The following is a 17,763-nucleotide window of genomic DNA, read 5'->3' on the forward strand; positions in this document are numbered from 1 at the left end:
AAGTGCTGAGGCCACGGGCATGACTAAAACACCATCCTGAGATAGATTACAACCCAAGCGGGGAGGGAGGAGGGAGAAAACACGCACACAAAGGGACAGCTGTGGTCAAGTCATGGCAGGGCCCTTATTGGAGGGGGGACTTCCTTCATTCATACTCCCTCTACTGACCATCTAAATCATCCCAGTGTCAGTTAAAGGTTGGATTGGTATAAAGGAAATGCTTTAATTTTTTCTTTTTTTTGAACCCGAGTCTTGCTCTTTCACCCAGGCTGGCATGCAGTGGGGTGATCTCGGCTCACTGCAACCTCCACCTCTCGGGTTTAAGCACTTCTCCTGCCTCAATCTCCCGAGTTGCTGGGACCACAGGCGCGTGCTACCACACCTGGCTAATTTTTGTATTTTTCTTAGAGACGAGGTTTCATCTTGTTAGCCAGGAAGGTCTTAATCTCCTGACCTCGTGATCTGCCTACCTTGGCCTCCCAAAGTGCTGGGATTACAGGTGTGAGCCACCGTGCCTGGACAGTTATTTTTAATTTATTTTTGGAGAATGGGGTCTCGCTATATTGCCCAAGCAAGTCTTGAACTCCTGGCTAGGCTCGAGTTATCCTCCCCGTCTCTGCCTGCTGTTATTTTATTTTATTTTGTTTTATTTTTGAGAAGGAGTCTTGCTCTGCCGCCCAGGCTGGAGTGCAGTGGCATAATCTCGGCTCACTGCCACCTCCGCCTCCTGGGTTCAAGTGATTCCCCTGTCTCAGCCTCTCGAGTAGCTGGGATTACAGATATGTGCCACCACGCCTGGCTAATTTTTGTATTTTTAGTAGAGACGGGGTTTCACCATGTTGGCCAGGGTGGTCTCGAACTCCTAACCTCAGGTGATCCACCCGTCTTGGTCTCCCAAAGTACTGGGATTACAAGTGTGAGCCACAGCGCCTGGCCTGTTATTTGTTTTGGTAACAGAAAGTTGTTTGCAGATTCCATTAATGTTTTAAAGGCTTTCATTTCTCTTTCCAATTCCCTGCCGCTCCTCCTCAAAAAAAGATCTCGAGGCAAAATATAAAAATCCAGATAGTGAAACTGTAGTGGTCTTTGGCACTCTTCTAAGTTCTCTGCCATCCAGTGACCTAAATTTTAAGGTTACTTCCTTTGGCTCACTTCTTCCCTTGTATTCCATGGCAGCCCATACTGGATTATTGAAACCTTCGCCTAACTGGCCTTCCTGCCTTAGTCCACCCCGACGCTAGGCTTTCTCGAAGACGAATGCTAAATGGACTTTTCTAGTGTACTGCTTTGACTTGTTTCCTCATCTTTGTACTCTCTTTTTTTTTGTGGTGGGGGATAGAGTCTTGCTCGGTCACCTGAGCACGCAGTGGCATGATCTCGGTTCACTGCAACCTCCGCCTCCTGGGTTCAAGTGATTCTCCTGCCTCAGCCTCTAGAGTAGCTGGGACTACAGCTAATTTTTGTATTTTTAGTAGAGATGGGGTTTCACCGTGTTGCCCGGGCTAGTCTTGAACTCCCAAATGATCCACTTGCTTCAGCTTTCCAAAGTGCTGGGATTATAGGCATGAGCCACTGCGCCCGGCCTCCTAGTCTTTAGCGGCTCTCCACTCCTGCCTAAATTAAGTTCAGGCTTTCATCAGTGTGGGCCCAGCTTACCTTCCAGCTTTCTACTTCTGCTTTGCTTTATTTTTTAATTATTTTGAGACAGGGTCTTGCTCAAAGACGGTCCCCCAGGCTGGAGTGCACTGGCGGATCATAGCTCACTGCACCCTCTGCCTCCTAGGCTCAAGCAATCCTCCTTCCTCAGCCTCTTGAGTAGCTGGGACTTACAGGCACGTGCCACCACGCCCCACTCATTTGTATGTGTGTGTGTTTGACAGAGTCCTGCTCTGTTGCCCAGGCTGGATTGCAGTGGTGCAATCTTGGCTCACGGCAACCTCCACCTCCTAGGTAACTGGGATTATAGGTGTGTACCACCATGTCCAGCTCATTTTTGTATTTTTAGTAGAGATGGGGTTTCACCATGTTGGCCAAGCTGGTCTTGAACTCCTGGCCTCAAGCGATCTGCCCGCCTTAGCCTCTCAAAATCCTGGGATTACAGGTGTAATTTGGCCACCGCAGCTGGCCAAATTTTTGTATTTTTTTGTAGAGATGGGGTCTCACTTTGTTGCCCACGCTGGTCTGCTTTGCTTCATATATGCAACTCAGAAAGCCTTCGCCAGGCAGGCCTTCCTAACTCAGGCAACAGAGACTATCTTGCCTGCTCTTATCTATTAAAATCTTACTCATTCTTTACAGCCTGGGTCAGGCAAGACGGGATAATGAAGGCCAGTTTTCGAGTTACTGAGGCTGAGTGCTCTTGCCAGTAATGAGATTGTAATACGCTTGTATCATGTAGTTATGATATAAAGGAATAGATAACCTTTTCTTCGTTCTTGGCTCTGTTATTTCCTCTTTCCGTCCCGTTAACATTTGTTGAACCAAAATGCTCTGTGTACCCGCACTCGTTCTAAAATTCACACAAACTGTAGTTTATGTAAAAATTTATTTGACCAAAATGTAGAAAAGTGATACTATTACATATGATACAGTTGCAAGAATCTAAAGAAAGGTGTGGATTTCATTCAATTGCACAATTTGCTAGTGTATTTCCTGGGTAGTGTGGTGCTGAATAAATAGCAGTCGGGCGGTGGGGCGGGGCGGATAGGGGATTCCAATAAGCCAGAAGCAGGGTGATTTTTAGTTGGAATTGTAAACTTTAGTTGGTCCCGACACGCTGCTGGGGAATATGGAATGTTCTAGCTCTGAGATGTTAACTGAGAAAACAGAAGTAAAACAAAGCCAATGTGTGCAGCCCTGTCTACAAAATCCTCCATTATCCAGTTTAATCAGGAGTTTCTTGGTCTTTTACTAACTTGGTCCCAAAGAAGGAATTCAAGTCCTAGATAGGTAAATCTTCAGTTTGCTATTCCCTGAAGTATGGAAGTGAAGTTGGGCCAATTTTTAATCTCTGCTGTCAGAGAGGCCCTTTCTGCTAAGAGAAAAAAAAAAAAAAACTCTTCTGCTCAACTTATAATGACTTGTAGTCTTTTGGATATGGCTGATCTGAACTGGACTGAACTCCACCATATTCCTGCTGAGTGGATGGGTCATTATTGGAATGAGACATTTGCTCCTCAGAGAACAACTTTATTTTTATTTTACTTTTTCTTGAGATGGAGTCTCACTCTGTTGCCCGTGCTGGAGTGCAGTGCCATGATCTCGGCTCACTGCAACCTCCACTTTCTGGGTTCAAGGGATCCTCCTGCCTGAGTCTCCTGGAGTAGCTGAGACTACAGGCAGGCGCCATCATAACTTTTGCAACTTTATTAGAGACGGGGTTTTACCATGTTGGCCGGGTTGGTCTTGAACTCCTGACCTCAAGTGATCTGCCCACCTTGGCCTCCCAAAATGTTGGGATTACAGGCATGGGACACCACACCCGGCCGGAGAACAACTTTAGAATGAAGGAAATATGCAGAACATCACATCAAGGATCTATCCAGAAAATACGGGGGTAATTACGACTATTTCCCAAGCATTCTACGTTGACTGCTTGAGAGGATGTTTGTGGAGTGTGGAGAAGGGCCAGGATTCTTAGGTTAATCTATCCATGGGTTATGACTTCCCACAATGCCCGCCCCCTGCCCACCCCGCCCAGCCCTTTTATTGGCTCTGGGTGGAAAATCCCCACCCATGTGATGGTCCCTGTTTTCTCCTATAGTTCGACCAACCTTGACCCAAAAGGTTATGTTCTTCAGCATTTCATATAGATCCACTAAATATTGGGGTCTGCGTTCTTCAAAGTGGGGGGCTGCCTATTCTCCCAGGAACCAAATGCCTTCCGTCTTAAGAAAGTATGCTTACTAGGAAATACCCTGCCTACCTTAGGAATAAATGCAACTTAAGGAAAAAATAAGAGAGTTGAAAAAGCTGGTGCCATTTGGGGGAAAAAAAAGGAAAGGAATGAGATTTAACTGGTGCTCAAAGCTTCTCCAATACAAAATATTTGGTCATGTATTCATAATTTGCTTGACATATCCAGCAAAGCGAAGATGGCAATAACAAAAGGAACTTCTTACAAGAGAAGAGAAAGACCCACGGAGCTCCGGAGTTACTGGTGGAACGAGACTCTTCTGGTTTGATTATATACAGTTAAGTTCATTTAGTGTCTGATCCAGTGTCTGATGTAAGCCCACGTTCTCTTCTTTGGCCTGGGCAAGTTTCTCTGGTGAGGATTAAGAGTAGGGGGAAAGATAAATTAATAAGCATATTTGTTAAGTGAAAGGAAAAAAAGATTTCTTTTTTTTTTCTTGAGACAGGGTTTCACTCTGTTGCCCAGGCTGAAGTGCAATGGCACGATCTCAGCTCGCTGCAACCTCTGCCTTCCAGGCTCAAGCAATTCTCCCACTTCAGCCTCCCGAGTAGCTGGTATTACAGGTGCCCGCCACCACTGCCCGGCTAATTTTTGTATTTTTAGTAGAGATGGTGTTTCACCATGTTGGCCAGGCTGGTCTTCAACTCCTGACCTCAAGCAATCAGACCACCTCCGCCCCGCAAAGTGCTGGAATTACAGGCGTGTGCCACCGCGTCCGGCCAAAAAAAAAAAAGATTTATAAACTTCAAACTGCCAGGGTGAACGTCACAACGAATAAAGTACTTTTTGTTGTTGTTGTCCAGGCTGCAGTGCAGTGGTATAATCACAAATCACCACAGCTGTGACCTCCCTGGGCTCAGGTGATCCTCCCACCTCAGCCTGCCAAGTAGCTGGGACCACAGGTGTATGCCACCACATCTGGCTAACTTTTGCATTTTTTTTTATAGAGACAGGGTCTTACCATGCTACCCAGGCTGGTCTCGAGCTCCTGGGCTCAAGGAATTCATCTGCTCAGCCTCCCAAAGGGCTTGGATTACAGGGCTATAGCCCTCATGCCTGGCCAGTACTTTGTATTTTTAATTACAGCAGAACATCACGGAAGACTAGGGACCGCGCACCAAATTTGGGAGTCACAGTTGTGAGACAAAATGCAGGGTGCCCAGTTAAACTGAATTTCAGATAAAGCACAAATAATATTTTAGTGTTAGTATACCCCAAATGTTGCATGAGATGTACTTATGATTAAAAAATTAGCCATTGCTTATCTAAAATTCAGATTTAACTTGGTGCCCTCTATTTTTCCTTGTGAACTCTGATAACCCTAGAGTTAGAATACCTAGACTTAAGCCCCAGTTGTACCACTGAGATAAGCATTTACCCTTCCTACGTCTGTTTCCCCATCTGTCAAGTGGAGGTAACAATGTCAATGTGTGGTGTGGGGGTTATGATGAGGAATGAATGAGAAATGCTTCAGAACCTATGACATGTTACACAAAGATAAGATTTCAGTCCTAGATATTTGTGACTTAATATAAATTTCCACTCAAGTGCAAGTTAATTGGTCTCTGAGCCTTTTATAGGAAAATCTAACCCTATAACCCATCTTTCTTTTGGAGCTTCTGGGAACAGCTGTTTAAATTACAAGGGCAATTGTGTAATTGTCTACGCATCCAGAGGAATGGAGACAAACCCCAGGTAAATGCAACGTGACTGAAATTTAAGCCAGACTACAGGCATGTTGTTAAGTGACTGAGCTGATGAAACAATTTAAATTAAAAAAGAAAGACAGAAAAAAGATGCCATTTAGAGCTATGCGTGACAGAGTGCAAGAGAGAGCTTAGTTTGTAATCAGTGATGGCTGATAAGGAGCAAGGCCAAGACTCATTAAAATACTGGGGGAAAGGAAAATTCCTCATAAAGTGTGATATGATCCGCCTGGAAATTTACAGAATGCAAAAATGACTGCAGGAGATGGCAGCCCTATCTATCGATCACCTATCTATCAATCATCTATCTATCTATCTATCTATTTATTGGCAGGGTCTCATGTGTTGCCCAGGCTGGCATGATCACAGCTCACTGCAGTCTTGGCCTCCCAGGCTCAAGTGATCCTCCCACCTCAGCCTCCGTAGCTGGGACTAAAGGTGTGTACCACTACACCCAGCTAATTCTTGTATTTTTAGTAGAGATGGGGTTTTGCCATGTTGCCCAAGCTGGTCTCAAGCAATGCACCCGCCTCAGCCTTCCAAATAATTGGGACTACAGGTGCTGGGATTACTGCCATGAACCACTGAGAATCACTTGATGCCAGGAGTTCAAGACCAGCCTGGCCAACATGGTGAAACCCTGTCTCTACTAAAAATGCAAAAAATTAGGGCGAGGTGGTGGCAGGAGTCTGTAATCCCAGCTACTCAGGAGAATCATTTGATACTCCTGAGGCAGGAGAATCATTTGATACTCCTGAGGCAGGAGAATCATTTGATACTCCTGAGGCAGGAGAATCACTTGAACCTGGGAGGTGGAGGTTGCAGTGAGCCAAGATTGCACAAGACTGTGCCACTGCACTCCAGCCTGGATGACAGAGCAGGGTTCCATCTAAAAAAAAAAGTCAAGTGACTATGACCTGGGAGGATTCCATCAGGTGGAGTGAGCTGGGCCTATCCAGTCTGGATGAATAGATGTTAACTGAATGCTGACTGTAGTATGAGCCAGTTTCTCCATTATCTCATTTAATCCTCATAATGGCGGAGATATCACCTTTATTTTGTGGAAAAGCTAAGCAGCTTGTTCACATTGGCATGGTTAAAGTGGTAGAGCTAGGATTTTAAATCTCGGTCTCTTTATTTTTTATTAATTTTTTTCTTTTGAGATGGAGTTTTGCTCTTGTCGCCCAGGCTGGAGTGCAATGACACAATCTTGGCTCACTGCAACCTCTGCCTTCCAATTTCAAGCGATTCTCCTGCCTCAGCATCCCGAGTAGCTGGGATTACAGGTGCCTGCCACCATGCCCCCCTAATTTTTTTGTATTTTTGTAGAGATGGGGTTTCACCATGTTGGCCAGGCTGGTCCCGAGCTCCTGAGCTCACCTGTCTCGGCCTCCCAAAGTGCTGGGATTATAGATGTGAGCCACGAAGCCCAGCCTATTAACATTTTTTTAAAAAAATAAAATATTAGTGTTATTTTTAGAGAAGCAGGGTCTTGCCATGTTGCCCAGGCTGGTCTCAAACCCCTGAGCTCAGGTGATACGTCTGCCTTGGCCTCCCAAAGTGCTGAGATTATACATGTGAGCCACTACACTGGGCCTTAAACCGTGGTCTCTTGACTACAAATCCTTCACTTCATCTTGTCACTTAGATGCTCTAGCATCTATTTTATCAGGTCTGAGATAAAATGACTTTCCCTGAAAGTGTTAACTGCCCTTCAGAATCAGGACAAGGCTCAAAGACTATCAACAGATAGTGGAGACCTCCACAGCACTAATCTCTCATTCGTTCATTCATTTATTTATACTGTGCAACCCCCTTCAGTGCTCACAGCCCACAGGTAAGGGGCTGGGCAATGGTTCGAGGCTGCCACTTACTCTGGCATGGTCCACTATGAGAGGCCCACAGAGAAGGACCCACCATAAATCCATTACCATGCTCTTTTTTTTTTTTTAAGCTTTTCATTCATGCTTTAAGGACATTTGAAGTCTGTCTTTTTTTGGGGGCGGAGTCTTGCTCTGTCACCCAGGCTGGAGTGCAATGGTGCGATCTCTGCTCACTGCAACCTCCGCCTCCCGGGTTCAAGCCATTGATTCTCCCACCTCAGCCTCCCGGAGTAGCTGGGATTACAGGCGCCCACCACCACGCCGGCTAACTTTTGTATTTTTAGTAGAGACATGGTTTCACCATGTTGGCCAGGCTGGTCTCCAACTCCTGACCTAAAGTGAACCGCCCGCCTTGGCCTCCCAAAGTGCTGGGATTATAGGCATGAGCCACCACGTCCAGCCATAGCACTAATCTCTGAAATTCCACTTAGGTGCTTCGCTAGGTAGAATGACTGGATAGACAGGCTGCATAGTTACTTCAAAGGGTGGAGTCCAGAAATGCCTGGGAAGATTCCAGGGGCAAATACACAGATTGCCAAACAAAAACCAGCCCCTACACAGTCTATAATCTTTCCAAGGCCATGTATATGGCAGTGCGTGAGGGGAATGGGTTTGCAAAAGTTCAGGATGCACGGCAGTCAGGGGCAGGGAGAGGTCCGAGGTGGAAAAGTGCAGGCAGTTTAGGGCAGATGCACTTTGGAGGAATGAATGAATAGACAGAGTAACAGAGACAGAGCTTCCCACCTAGACAAAAAAAAAAAAAAAAAATCAGAGTAAGAATGGATGACTGAAATTTGTGGATCTAGTTGGAGATTTTCATGCCATTTCCAGGTCCAAGGGGTAGTATGGAAGACGTGGCTTGGACGCCTGAATGTCAACGATAGGTGATAATTTAAGGTGGTGGCCGGGTGCGGTGGCTCACGCCTGTAATCCCAGCTACTTGGGAGGCTGAGGCAGGAGAATTGCCTGAACCCAGGAGGCGGAGGTTGCGGTGAGCCGAGATCGCGCCATTGCACTCCAGCCTGGGTAACAAGAGCGAAACTCCGTCTTAAAAAAAAAAAAAAAATTTAAGGTGGTAGCAGTGGGGTGCAGGGGAGAACTGGATGGACTATTTGAAATTTGGATTATCTTTGACAAATTGGTGTTTTTGATCATTAAAAAAGCATAGCCTGGGCTGTAATCTCTCCACTTTAGGAAGCAGAAGTGGGTGGATCACTTGAGGCCAGGAGTTTGAGACCAGCCTGGTCAGCAACAGCTGTCTCTACTAAAAATACAAAAATTAGCCGGGCGTGGTGGTGCGTGACTGTAATCTCAGCTACTTGGGAGGCTGAGACACGAGAATCGTTTGAACCCAGGAGGTGAAGGCTGCAGTGAGCCAAAATGGCACCACTGCCCTCCAGCCCTGTCAACAGAATGAGACCCTGTCTCAAAAAAGCGTGACCTTGTTTTCTCCATAACCCTCATGCAGGAAAAAGTATGACCTTTTTTTTTTCCTGGTATTTTCTGTGGAGATGGGTTTCTCCATGTTGGTCAGGCTGGTCTCGAACTCACGACCTCAGGTGATCCACCCATCTCAGCCTCCCAAAGTGCTGGGATTACAGGCATGAGCCACTGCGCCTGGCAGTATGACCTTTTAATATCCACAGGTCAACCTTATGAGTTATTCTAAAGCAAAGTTCCTGTTATTACTTAGTCAAATATGAAAGGAGACTGATGTTAGTGTCCCAGGCAACTTTGGAATTCGGGAAAGAATTCTGAATTCATTTCTTCTGAGGTCACAGCACTTTCCACTCCCTTGCCCTGTTCATGGGAGGCCTGTTCACTCCTTGTACAGTCAGTTTTCCAAGGGCAGGGCGTGGAGGTGAACTTCCTCCCAGGACTGGGAGCTGGATGAGCAGTGAGCAGCCGTGGGAAGCCCCAGGGTAACACAGAGAGAGCACACGAGACAAGGAGGAAAAAGAAATCAACAGGTCATTGCCGCTATTTGAACTCGTAGTTCAAGCCCCATTCAAGGGGAGCCGCATTTTTAACACCGGCTTGCTGGTTTTTCCAAATCCCTGCTCTCTTAAGCTGCCTAAGCGGTTTATAAGGATGAGTCTCCATTCACAACAATTTCTATTTAAGGAAAAACCACTGTGGCCAGACACGGTGGCTCATGCCTGTAGCTGCACCTTGGGAGGGTGTGGCGGGGAGACTGCCTGAGTCCAGGAGTTCAAGACCAGCCTGGGCAACATAAATAAGACCTCCCCGCTTCTACAGAAAAGTACAAAAATCAGCCTCGTGTGGTGGTGCATGCCTGTACAGTCCCAGCAACTTGGGAGGTCAAGGTCGGAGGATCGCTTGAGCCCTGGAGGTGATGGTTGAACTATGATGGTACCATTGCACTCCAGCCTGGATGACAAAAAAAGCCTGGGCATCGTGGCTTTTGCCTGTAATCCCAGCAGTTGGGAAGCTGAGGCAGGCAGATCCTGAGGTCAGGAGTTTGAGACCAGCCTGGCCAACATAGTGAAACCCTGTTTTTACTAAAAATACAAGAAAATTAGCTGGGTGTGGTGGCACGTGCCTGTAGTCCTAGCTGCTCAGAAGGCTGAGGCAGGAGAATCACTTGAAGCGGGGGGGTGGAGGTTGCAGTGAGCTGAGATCACACCACTGCACTCCAGCCTGGGCGACAGAGTGAGACTCAGTCACACAACAAAACAAAACAAAACAAAACTACGTATTGGAATGCAGATGCTGTTAGCTAACGGGGGTATCTGAGAGCACACACCTAAGTTGCTTTTGTTTTTACGTCTTCAGAAAAGCATCTTGTAGGCATAATTTTCTTTTTGTAATGAGCTTTTCATCTGTGAGTGCCAGGCTAACCTCAACCACTTTGTGTTTCAGGCCACGGTCAAGGGCACACAGCTACAGCTCAAAGGCGGCAAGTGGAGAAAATGAGAATGAGGGGCATGAAGAGGAGGATGGCCCGTCTTTATTTCGGTTGTAGAGTCACAGACACATCAGAAGAAGGCTCTGCTGTTCAAACCAGAGGAGGCAGGGCACTGGAGCTCCCAGAAGCCCGCAGGGGCGTAGGAGGCACCACGTGAGGACAGAGGGCAGCAACGTGGCTGCCTCTCAGAGAGAGGTCATGTCGTTGAGCGCGTGGTCCAGCTCCTCGCTGATAGCTTTGTACTTGAGCTTCTGAGCGTATAACTCATCTAGAGGGTGGAGGTCCCCAGCGAGACAGTTCAGAAGAAGAGGTAGGTAGGTACGGGGGACAGAAGGCAAGGATCAGAATGGAGTGCCACAGATGAACCACAAGAGGAAGAAAAAAAATGTGAGCAAACAAAGCACAGACTGGGAGAAAGTTGTGTTCTATGGGAACAGATGAAGAAAACAGAAGATCTGCGGAGTGATTTCTAAGCGGGGTTTGAGGTTCTACACGGGGATTAGCCAGAGTGAAGCTTCAAATCAGTGGTGACCAGGAGTGACAGAGCTTCTCCCCACCGTCCCCACCCCCAGTTGATTTCTGATTTCCAATAACATCACCCTGTCTAAAGATCATACTTTGGAATGGGGCATTTTCCCTTATATGGGAATCTCACTTCCCCAAAAAAAAACATTGGGACGCGCGGTCTGAAGAATGCATCCTTTCTGTGTGGGATGGGCAGTTTGGAGGATTCCATCTGAACTCCAAGATTCTGGGAATTCTTGGGCTATATCATGAAGAACATGAGACCAAATGTTAAACATTGGAACTCTTCAAGAAATTCTGGGAGATGTGGGCCCCAGACTTGCAAGACTAGAGTCTTTATTGGGGTGCCTACATTTCCCGTAGTTCTGTTTTTCCCACTGTGGTAAGCTTTGAGCTCTCTGGGACAGAGCTTCTGCAAAAATGCAAGGCATGTAAAAAAAAAAAAAAAAAAAATGCCAGGCATCTATCACAAATGAGCAATCCAAAGGAAATTGTGAAGACTTTTTTTTTTTTTTAGATGGAGTCTCACTGTCGCCCAGGCTGGAGTGCAGTGGCATGATCTCGGCTCACTGCAACCTCCGCCTCCCAGGTTCAAGCGATTCTCCTGCCTCAGCCTCCCGAGTAGCTGGGATTACAGGCGGGTACCACCACACCCGGCTAATGTTTTGCATTTTTGGTAGAGACGGGGTTTCACCATGTTGGCCAGGCTGGTCTCAAATTCCTGGCCTCAAGTGATCCACCAGCCTCAGCCTCTCAAAGTGCTGAGATTACAGGCATGAGCCACCACACCTGGCATGAATTTTTTTTTTTTAAAAAACCAGAGACAGCCATACCTGTTTCTCTGTACTTGCTCATGGGACTAACTAAGCAAAGATATTTTACCTCCTGAAAGTAACAACTCAAGTCTGAATTACTTGCATTATCCTATTCCAGTGTCCCAAGACATCCAGATATGACATCACTACGCACTCTACTTTCCTAAGGCAAACAAGGCCCAACCCAGCTCCCCTACACACAGCCCCCAACTGCCCCTGGATGTGTCCCGGAGGGGGAGGCAGGGCAGGGCACACATTATTTAGATGGTAACCTCATACCTTCCAGGTCATCAATGGTCTTTTCCAGTTTTGCCACCGTTCTCTCTGCAAATTCAGCACGGGTCTCAGCCTAGATAAGAAGAAAGGAGTTCCCATCATGGCTTCAAGACCAGCCCCAGGACAAACCTAAGCTCGCTGGGGGCAAACACACTCACCTCTTTCAGTTTGTCAGACAGAAGTTTAATTTCTTCTTCATATTTGTCTTCCTTTTCAGAATACTGTGGGAGAAGGCAAAATGCTGCGTTAAGAAAAGGAGGGCACGGCCGGGCGCGGCGGCTCACGCCTGGAATCCCAGCACTTTGGGAAGCCGAGGTGATTGATTACAAGGTCACGAGTTCGAGACCAGCTTGGCCAACATGGTGAAACCCTATCTACTAAAAATACAAAAAATTTGCCGAGCATGGTGGTGGATGCCTGTAATCCCAGCTACTTGGGAGGCTGAGGCATGAGAATTGCTTAAACCCAGGAGGTGGAGATTGCAGGGAGCCCAGATTGCACCAATGCGCTCCAGCCTGGGCGACAGAGCAAGATTCCACCTCAAAAAACAAAAGAAGTAGGCAGAGTAGAGGCAGGCACCTTTCCCCAGCAGAAGAAATATGTGTGAAATGCGGAGAATGTGGGGGGAAGTCCTCTAGGATGGTATCGATCAGAAAGCCTGAACTGATAACTTGAGATAAAAGTATGCTGAAGAAAGGGAGATAACTGGAAATCTGTGCCACTTCAGTCCTCTCTGTATTTCCAAGCCCGTTCCTCACCACCTTCCCCGGGGTGACAGGCACTCCCTGATCATAATCTCTGGACTCCCGAGTCCCAGGCCCCGTTCATGAATGCGTCCCTTAGCATGGAATGTTCCCCTCCTCATGACGACTTATCAGAAATTATACCTGTCTCTTTTTTTTTTTTTAAATCAGACAGAGACTTGCTGTGTCGCCCAAGATGGCGTGCAGTGGTACAATCTCAGCTCACTGTGACTTGCCACTGTCGCCTCCCAGGCTCAAGCGATTCCTCTGACTTGCCTTCCAGGTAGCCGGGACTACAGGCATCTACCACTATGCTCTACTAATTTTTGTATTTTTAGTAGAGACGGGGTTTTGCCGTGATGGCCAGGCTGGTCTCGAACTCCTGACCTCAGGTGGTCTGCCTGCCTCGGCCTCCCAATAATAACTAATACTTACTATTTGCTGCTTGCCATGGTCCAGACATAGTCAATGGCATCACAGCCAGGTGTGTGCAATCCCATTTTATAGGGGAGGAAAGGGTCGCAGAAAGGTGAAGGTATTTTGCTTAGGGTCACATGGCTATTGCATAACCAAGTCATGACTGAAGCCTGACTCTGGAATGCAGTGGGGCAATCTCGGCTCACTGCAACCTCCACCCTCCAAGTGATCCTCTCACGTCAGCCTCCCAAGTAGCTGGGATCACAGGCGTGTGCCACCATGCCCAGCTCATTTTTTTATTTTTAGTTGAGACGGGGTCTCGCCATATTGCCCAGGCTGGTCTGGAACTTCTGAGCTCAAGCGATCCTCCTGCCTTGGCTTCTTAAAGTGCTGGGATTACAGGCACGAGCCACCGTGCTGGGCCTACAGCTCCTTTAAATGTCACCTCCTTGGTGACACCTTTCACAATCTACCAAGGTCCCTCTATTGTATTCCCAAAGTACTCTGTCAATCTCTTCCACTAGACTCGACTCTGAGCTCTTCAAGAGCAGACGCCAGGCCGGGAGCGGTGGCTCATGTCTGTAATCCCAGCACTTTGGAGGCCGAGGTGGGTGGATCACTTGTGGTCAGGAGTTTGAGACCAGCCTGGCCAACATGGTGAAGCCCCATTTCTACTAAAAATACAAGAATTAGCTGGGCACGGTGGTGTGCGTCCGTAGGAGGCTGAGGCAAGAGAATTGCTCAGGCCCAGGAGGTGGAGGTTGCAGTGAGTTGAGATTGTGCCATTGCACTCCAGCTTGGACGACAGAGCAAGTCTCCAAAAAGAGAGAGCAGATGTCGTATCACTGGTGTCACATCTCATCTAAACCCCTGGCCCAGGGCAGCGTCTGACGCACATACACCAACTGAATTCATTCCTTACACATCCTAGAATCAGATATTGGCAGGGCTGGCACATAAGGGAAACCAGTGCAGGGAGATCACCTGAGGCCAGGAGTTTGAGATCAGCCTGGGCAACATGGTGAAACACCGTCTCCACTAAAAAAAAAATACACACAGACACACATACACACACACACACACACACACACACACACACACACACACACACACACACACACAAATACAGACATAGCGAGGCACAAGGCTAGCACTAGGAACACAGCTCTGAACAAGACAACATGGTCCCTGTCCTTACAACTTACAATCTAGCAAGGAAAGCATGCAATTAATTGAGTAATTATAATAAATGTAAGAAATCATAATGCCAGGAAAAGTAGTAGACAGGGCTACACAGCAGAGAAATACCTCACCTAGAGGAGAAATCAGAGAAGGTCTCTCAGAAGAAGTGGTGTTTAAGCAGAAGCTCAAAGGATGAATAGGAGGCCGGGCACAGCGGCCCACGCCTGTAATCCCGGCACTTTTGGGAAGCTGAGGTGCGAGGATCACTTGAGCCCAGGAGTTTAAGACCAGCCTGGGCAACACAGTGAGACTGCACTCTACAAAAAAACAAAAACAAAAACAAAAAACGGTTTAGGAGTAGTGGCGCATGCCTGCAAGTCCTAGCTACTCAGGAAGCTGAGATAGCAGGATTATTCGAGCCCAGGAGTTTGGGGCCTGCAGGGAGCTATAATCACGCCACTGCACTCCAGCCGGGGCAGCAGAGTGAGATCTCATCTCTAGGCCGGGCGTGGTGGCTCATGCCTGTAACCCCAGCACTTTGGGAGGCTGAGGTGGGCAGATCACTTGAGATTAGGAGTTCAAGACCAGCCTGGCCGACATGATGAAATGTCTCTACATGGCCGGGCGCGGTGGCTCACACCTGTAATCCCAGCACTTTGGGAGGCCGAGGCGGGTGGATCACGAGGTCAAGAGATCGAGACCATCCTGGTCAACACGGTGAAACCCCGTCTCTACTAAAACTACAAAAAACCAGCTGGGCCTGGTGGCGCGTGCCTGTAATCCTAGCTACTCAGGAGGCTGAGGCAGGAGAATTGCCTGAACCCAGGAGGCGGAGGTTGCGGTGAGCCGAGATCGCGCCATTGCACTCCAGCCTGCTGAATAACAATAACACTACATCAAAAAAAAAAAAAAAAGAAATGTCTCTACAAAAATTATAAAAATTAGCCAGGCATGGTGGCTCACACCTGCGATCCCAGCTACTCGGGAGACTGAGATGGGAGAATCACTTGAACCTCGGAGGAGGAGGATGCTGTGATCCAAGATGGCACCACTGCACTCCAGCCTGGGTAACAGAGTGAGATTCTGTCTCAAAAAAAAAAGAGGATGAATTGGGGGTTTACCAAGCAAAAAAGGAAAGTCACACCCAGCTGAGTGAAGAGCAGGTGGTGGCTGAGGTGGGAGGGTCACTGGAGCCCAGGAGTTCAAGACTGCAATGAACTATGACCGTGCCATTGAATTCCAGCCTGGGCGACAGAGTGAGACTCTGTCTCAAAAAAAGGGTGCGGTGTGGAGGTGATGGGGGAACAAAGCATGTCTGTGAAACTGCAAAAGCAGGAGCAAGAATGAGGAAGAGAAGAGGCTGGGGAAGTCGGTGGGGTTCGGCCGTGGAAGTGTGTCCTTTGTTCCTGATATAGTTGCCATGTAGTGACTGCTTTGGGTGCTGTTTCAACCTAAAATGCCCAGTTCCACCTCTGATTGTACCACCTTTGAGACGGTATTTCTGGAGGAACCAGGGAATCAGGTGAGAGGGAGGCTCTGTATTTATACGACTACGCTCAGATCTCCCGAAAAGGAGCCTCGTGTTCTTTTGTTTGTTTGTTTTTAAGAGAGTCTTGCTCGGTCGCCCATGCTGGAGTGCAATGGCATGATATCGGCTCACTGCAATGTCCGCCTCCCAGGTTCAAGCGATTCTCCTGCCTCAGCTTCAAGTAGCTGGGATTATAGGCTCCTGCCACCACGCCTGGCTAATTTTTGTATTTTTAGTAGACACAGAGTTTCATTATGTTGGTCAGGCTGGTCTAGAACTCCTGACTTTGTGATGCACCCACCTTGGTCTCCCAAAGTACTGGGATTGCAGGCGTGAGCCACCACACCTGGCCACCTCATGTTCCAACTCTATCCTCCTGAGATGGAGATCAGAGATGGTGCTCAGACCCCATGGAAGAGGACACCCAAGAGTGCATGAGAAATCCAGCTCTTTCTGTAGGGGAAAAAGCCTGGCTGCCAGGCACCAAGGCTACTGTAATAAAGGTCAGATTCCCCATACCATGACATGCTCCCCCATCCCTCGGGGGAAGAGAAGAGCCAAGTCAGGCAAGCCCCCCTCCAGCTCCAGCCAACCACCAACCTTTTCGGATGCAGCCTCCAGCGACTTCAGATTGTTAGTAACATTCTTGAGTTCTTCTTCCAGGTCACCACATTTTCTGCACAAAGACAAAGGATTTTTGTGTCCTATCTTCCCTTACAGCTGGGCAATAGCAATCTACCCTAAAAGAAATTTTCGAAACGAGAAACCTACACAGCCCCGGGGGGGCCCGCAGAAGGAATGTGGAGGAAAAATGTTAATGGATTTTTCTGCAGCGCAATGCTATGTGCTTATCAAAGCCCTATCATACCAGGCAGAGGCGAGGCCGGCCCGAGGAGTCTTTGGAAAGCACTCCTGGTCTTCTGCCAAGGGTGAGGCAACACCGACCTGTGAAATCTATGATTGACGAGCCTGACTCCGGAAGGTGCAAGAATGGGATCGAGGGCAGGAGACGGGCAGACAGCAATGAGAGTTTGCATGGGGCACGCCAGGAAGGAAGCCTGGAGTGGATTTGTGAAACCAGATGTGTCTCCACACTCCAGGATGCTCTGTGGGGCTGAATTCCTCGCCCAAGGCCAAGAGGACAGGCGTTTTGTTTTTCGGTGCTCTCAGTGCTCATGGGATTCCTGTTAAGCTTCTCACCTTCCCCCCCAGAATGTACCTCGGCCAAACACTGACAGTAGGAGCAAGGCACTTAGATACGGATGGGGGAGCCTGCCTTCTGAAGCAGGTTAGGGTTGTGTTAAAATGGCACAGCCCCCTGAGATATCCTCTCTGGGAAAATGGGCTTCCCTGCTGCCTCCTGTCTCACCATTTCCCCATATCTTTGCGGAAAGGGTCAAGACGTGGGCAGCACTTCCCGTGGCAGTAAGAACAGTCACCACCTCTCTTTGTCACGGAAGCCAAGAGAAAGGATGAGAGGATGAGCCATGAACTCCCGACGCCCGTCCACTTGAGCAGAGGCCCCGGTCAGAGCCAATTCCCAGCACAGCCAGCTCCCGCCCACTCCACCCCGGGAGCAGAGCCAGCCTTGCTCAGTCCTGTTCTGCCACTCACAGTTCAGACACCTCCGCACGCTCCTCTGCCCTCTCCAGCTCACCCTCCAGGATGACCAGCTTCCGAGCTACCTGCAGAGACAGAAAGGCCCAACTGAGCCCAATCCCCACCAGCTGTGCCCTCTCCCATCCACTGCAGAGAGCCCCCACGGATGCCCCACCCAGACCCCTAGATCAGCTGCAACATGGGATTTTCTGCTGGTTCTATTTTTTAAATTTTTTGGAGACAG

General features: G+C 48.2%; 1 protein-coding gene and 1 non-coding gene across 5 annotated transcripts in view; both read right to left on the reverse strand.

The window, feature by feature from the left end:
- Window positions 1-2,526: 2,526 nt before the first annotated feature.
- The window catches only part of TPM4 (tropomyosin 4), a 36,877-nt gene continuing 21,640 nt past the window's right edge, over window positions 2,527-17,763 (reverse strand). The window contains exons 5-9 of one of the 4 annotated variants that reach the window (XM_032268697.1): window positions 17,535-17,605; window positions 16,521-16,596; window positions 12,209-12,271; window positions 12,054-12,123; window positions 2,527-4,267 (exon numbers count right to left, since the gene is read on the reverse strand). In XM_032268697.1, coding sequence (XP_032124588.1) covers window positions 4,185-4,267; window positions 12,054-12,123; window positions 12,209-12,271; window positions 16,521-16,596; window positions 17,535-17,605 — 363 coding nt within the window. In that variant the 3' untranslated portion in view covers window positions 2,527-4,184. Of the gene's footprint in view, window positions 4,268-10,453; window positions 10,703-12,053; window positions 12,124-12,208; window positions 12,272-16,520; window positions 16,597-17,534; window positions 17,606-17,763 lie in introns of those variants that run through there. The other 3 variants (XM_032268699.1, XM_032268698.1, XM_032268700.1) reach the window with 3 other exon arrangements.
- On the reverse strand, window positions 7,424-7,558 carry LOC116543289. Its single transcript, XR_004265531.1, has one exon. It is a non-coding gene; the product is annotated as a small nucleolar RNA SNORA42/SNORA80 family (small nucleolar RNA).

Source organism: Sapajus apella, unplaced genomic scaffold, assembly GCF_009761245.1.
Source record: "Sapajus apella isolate SASKATOON/1434 unplaced genomic scaffold, GSC_monkey_1.0 scaffold185, whole genome shotgun sequence".
In the NCBI taxonomy this organism is placed as follows: Eukaryota; Metazoa; Chordata; class Mammalia; order Primates; family Cebidae; genus Sapajus; species Sapajus apella.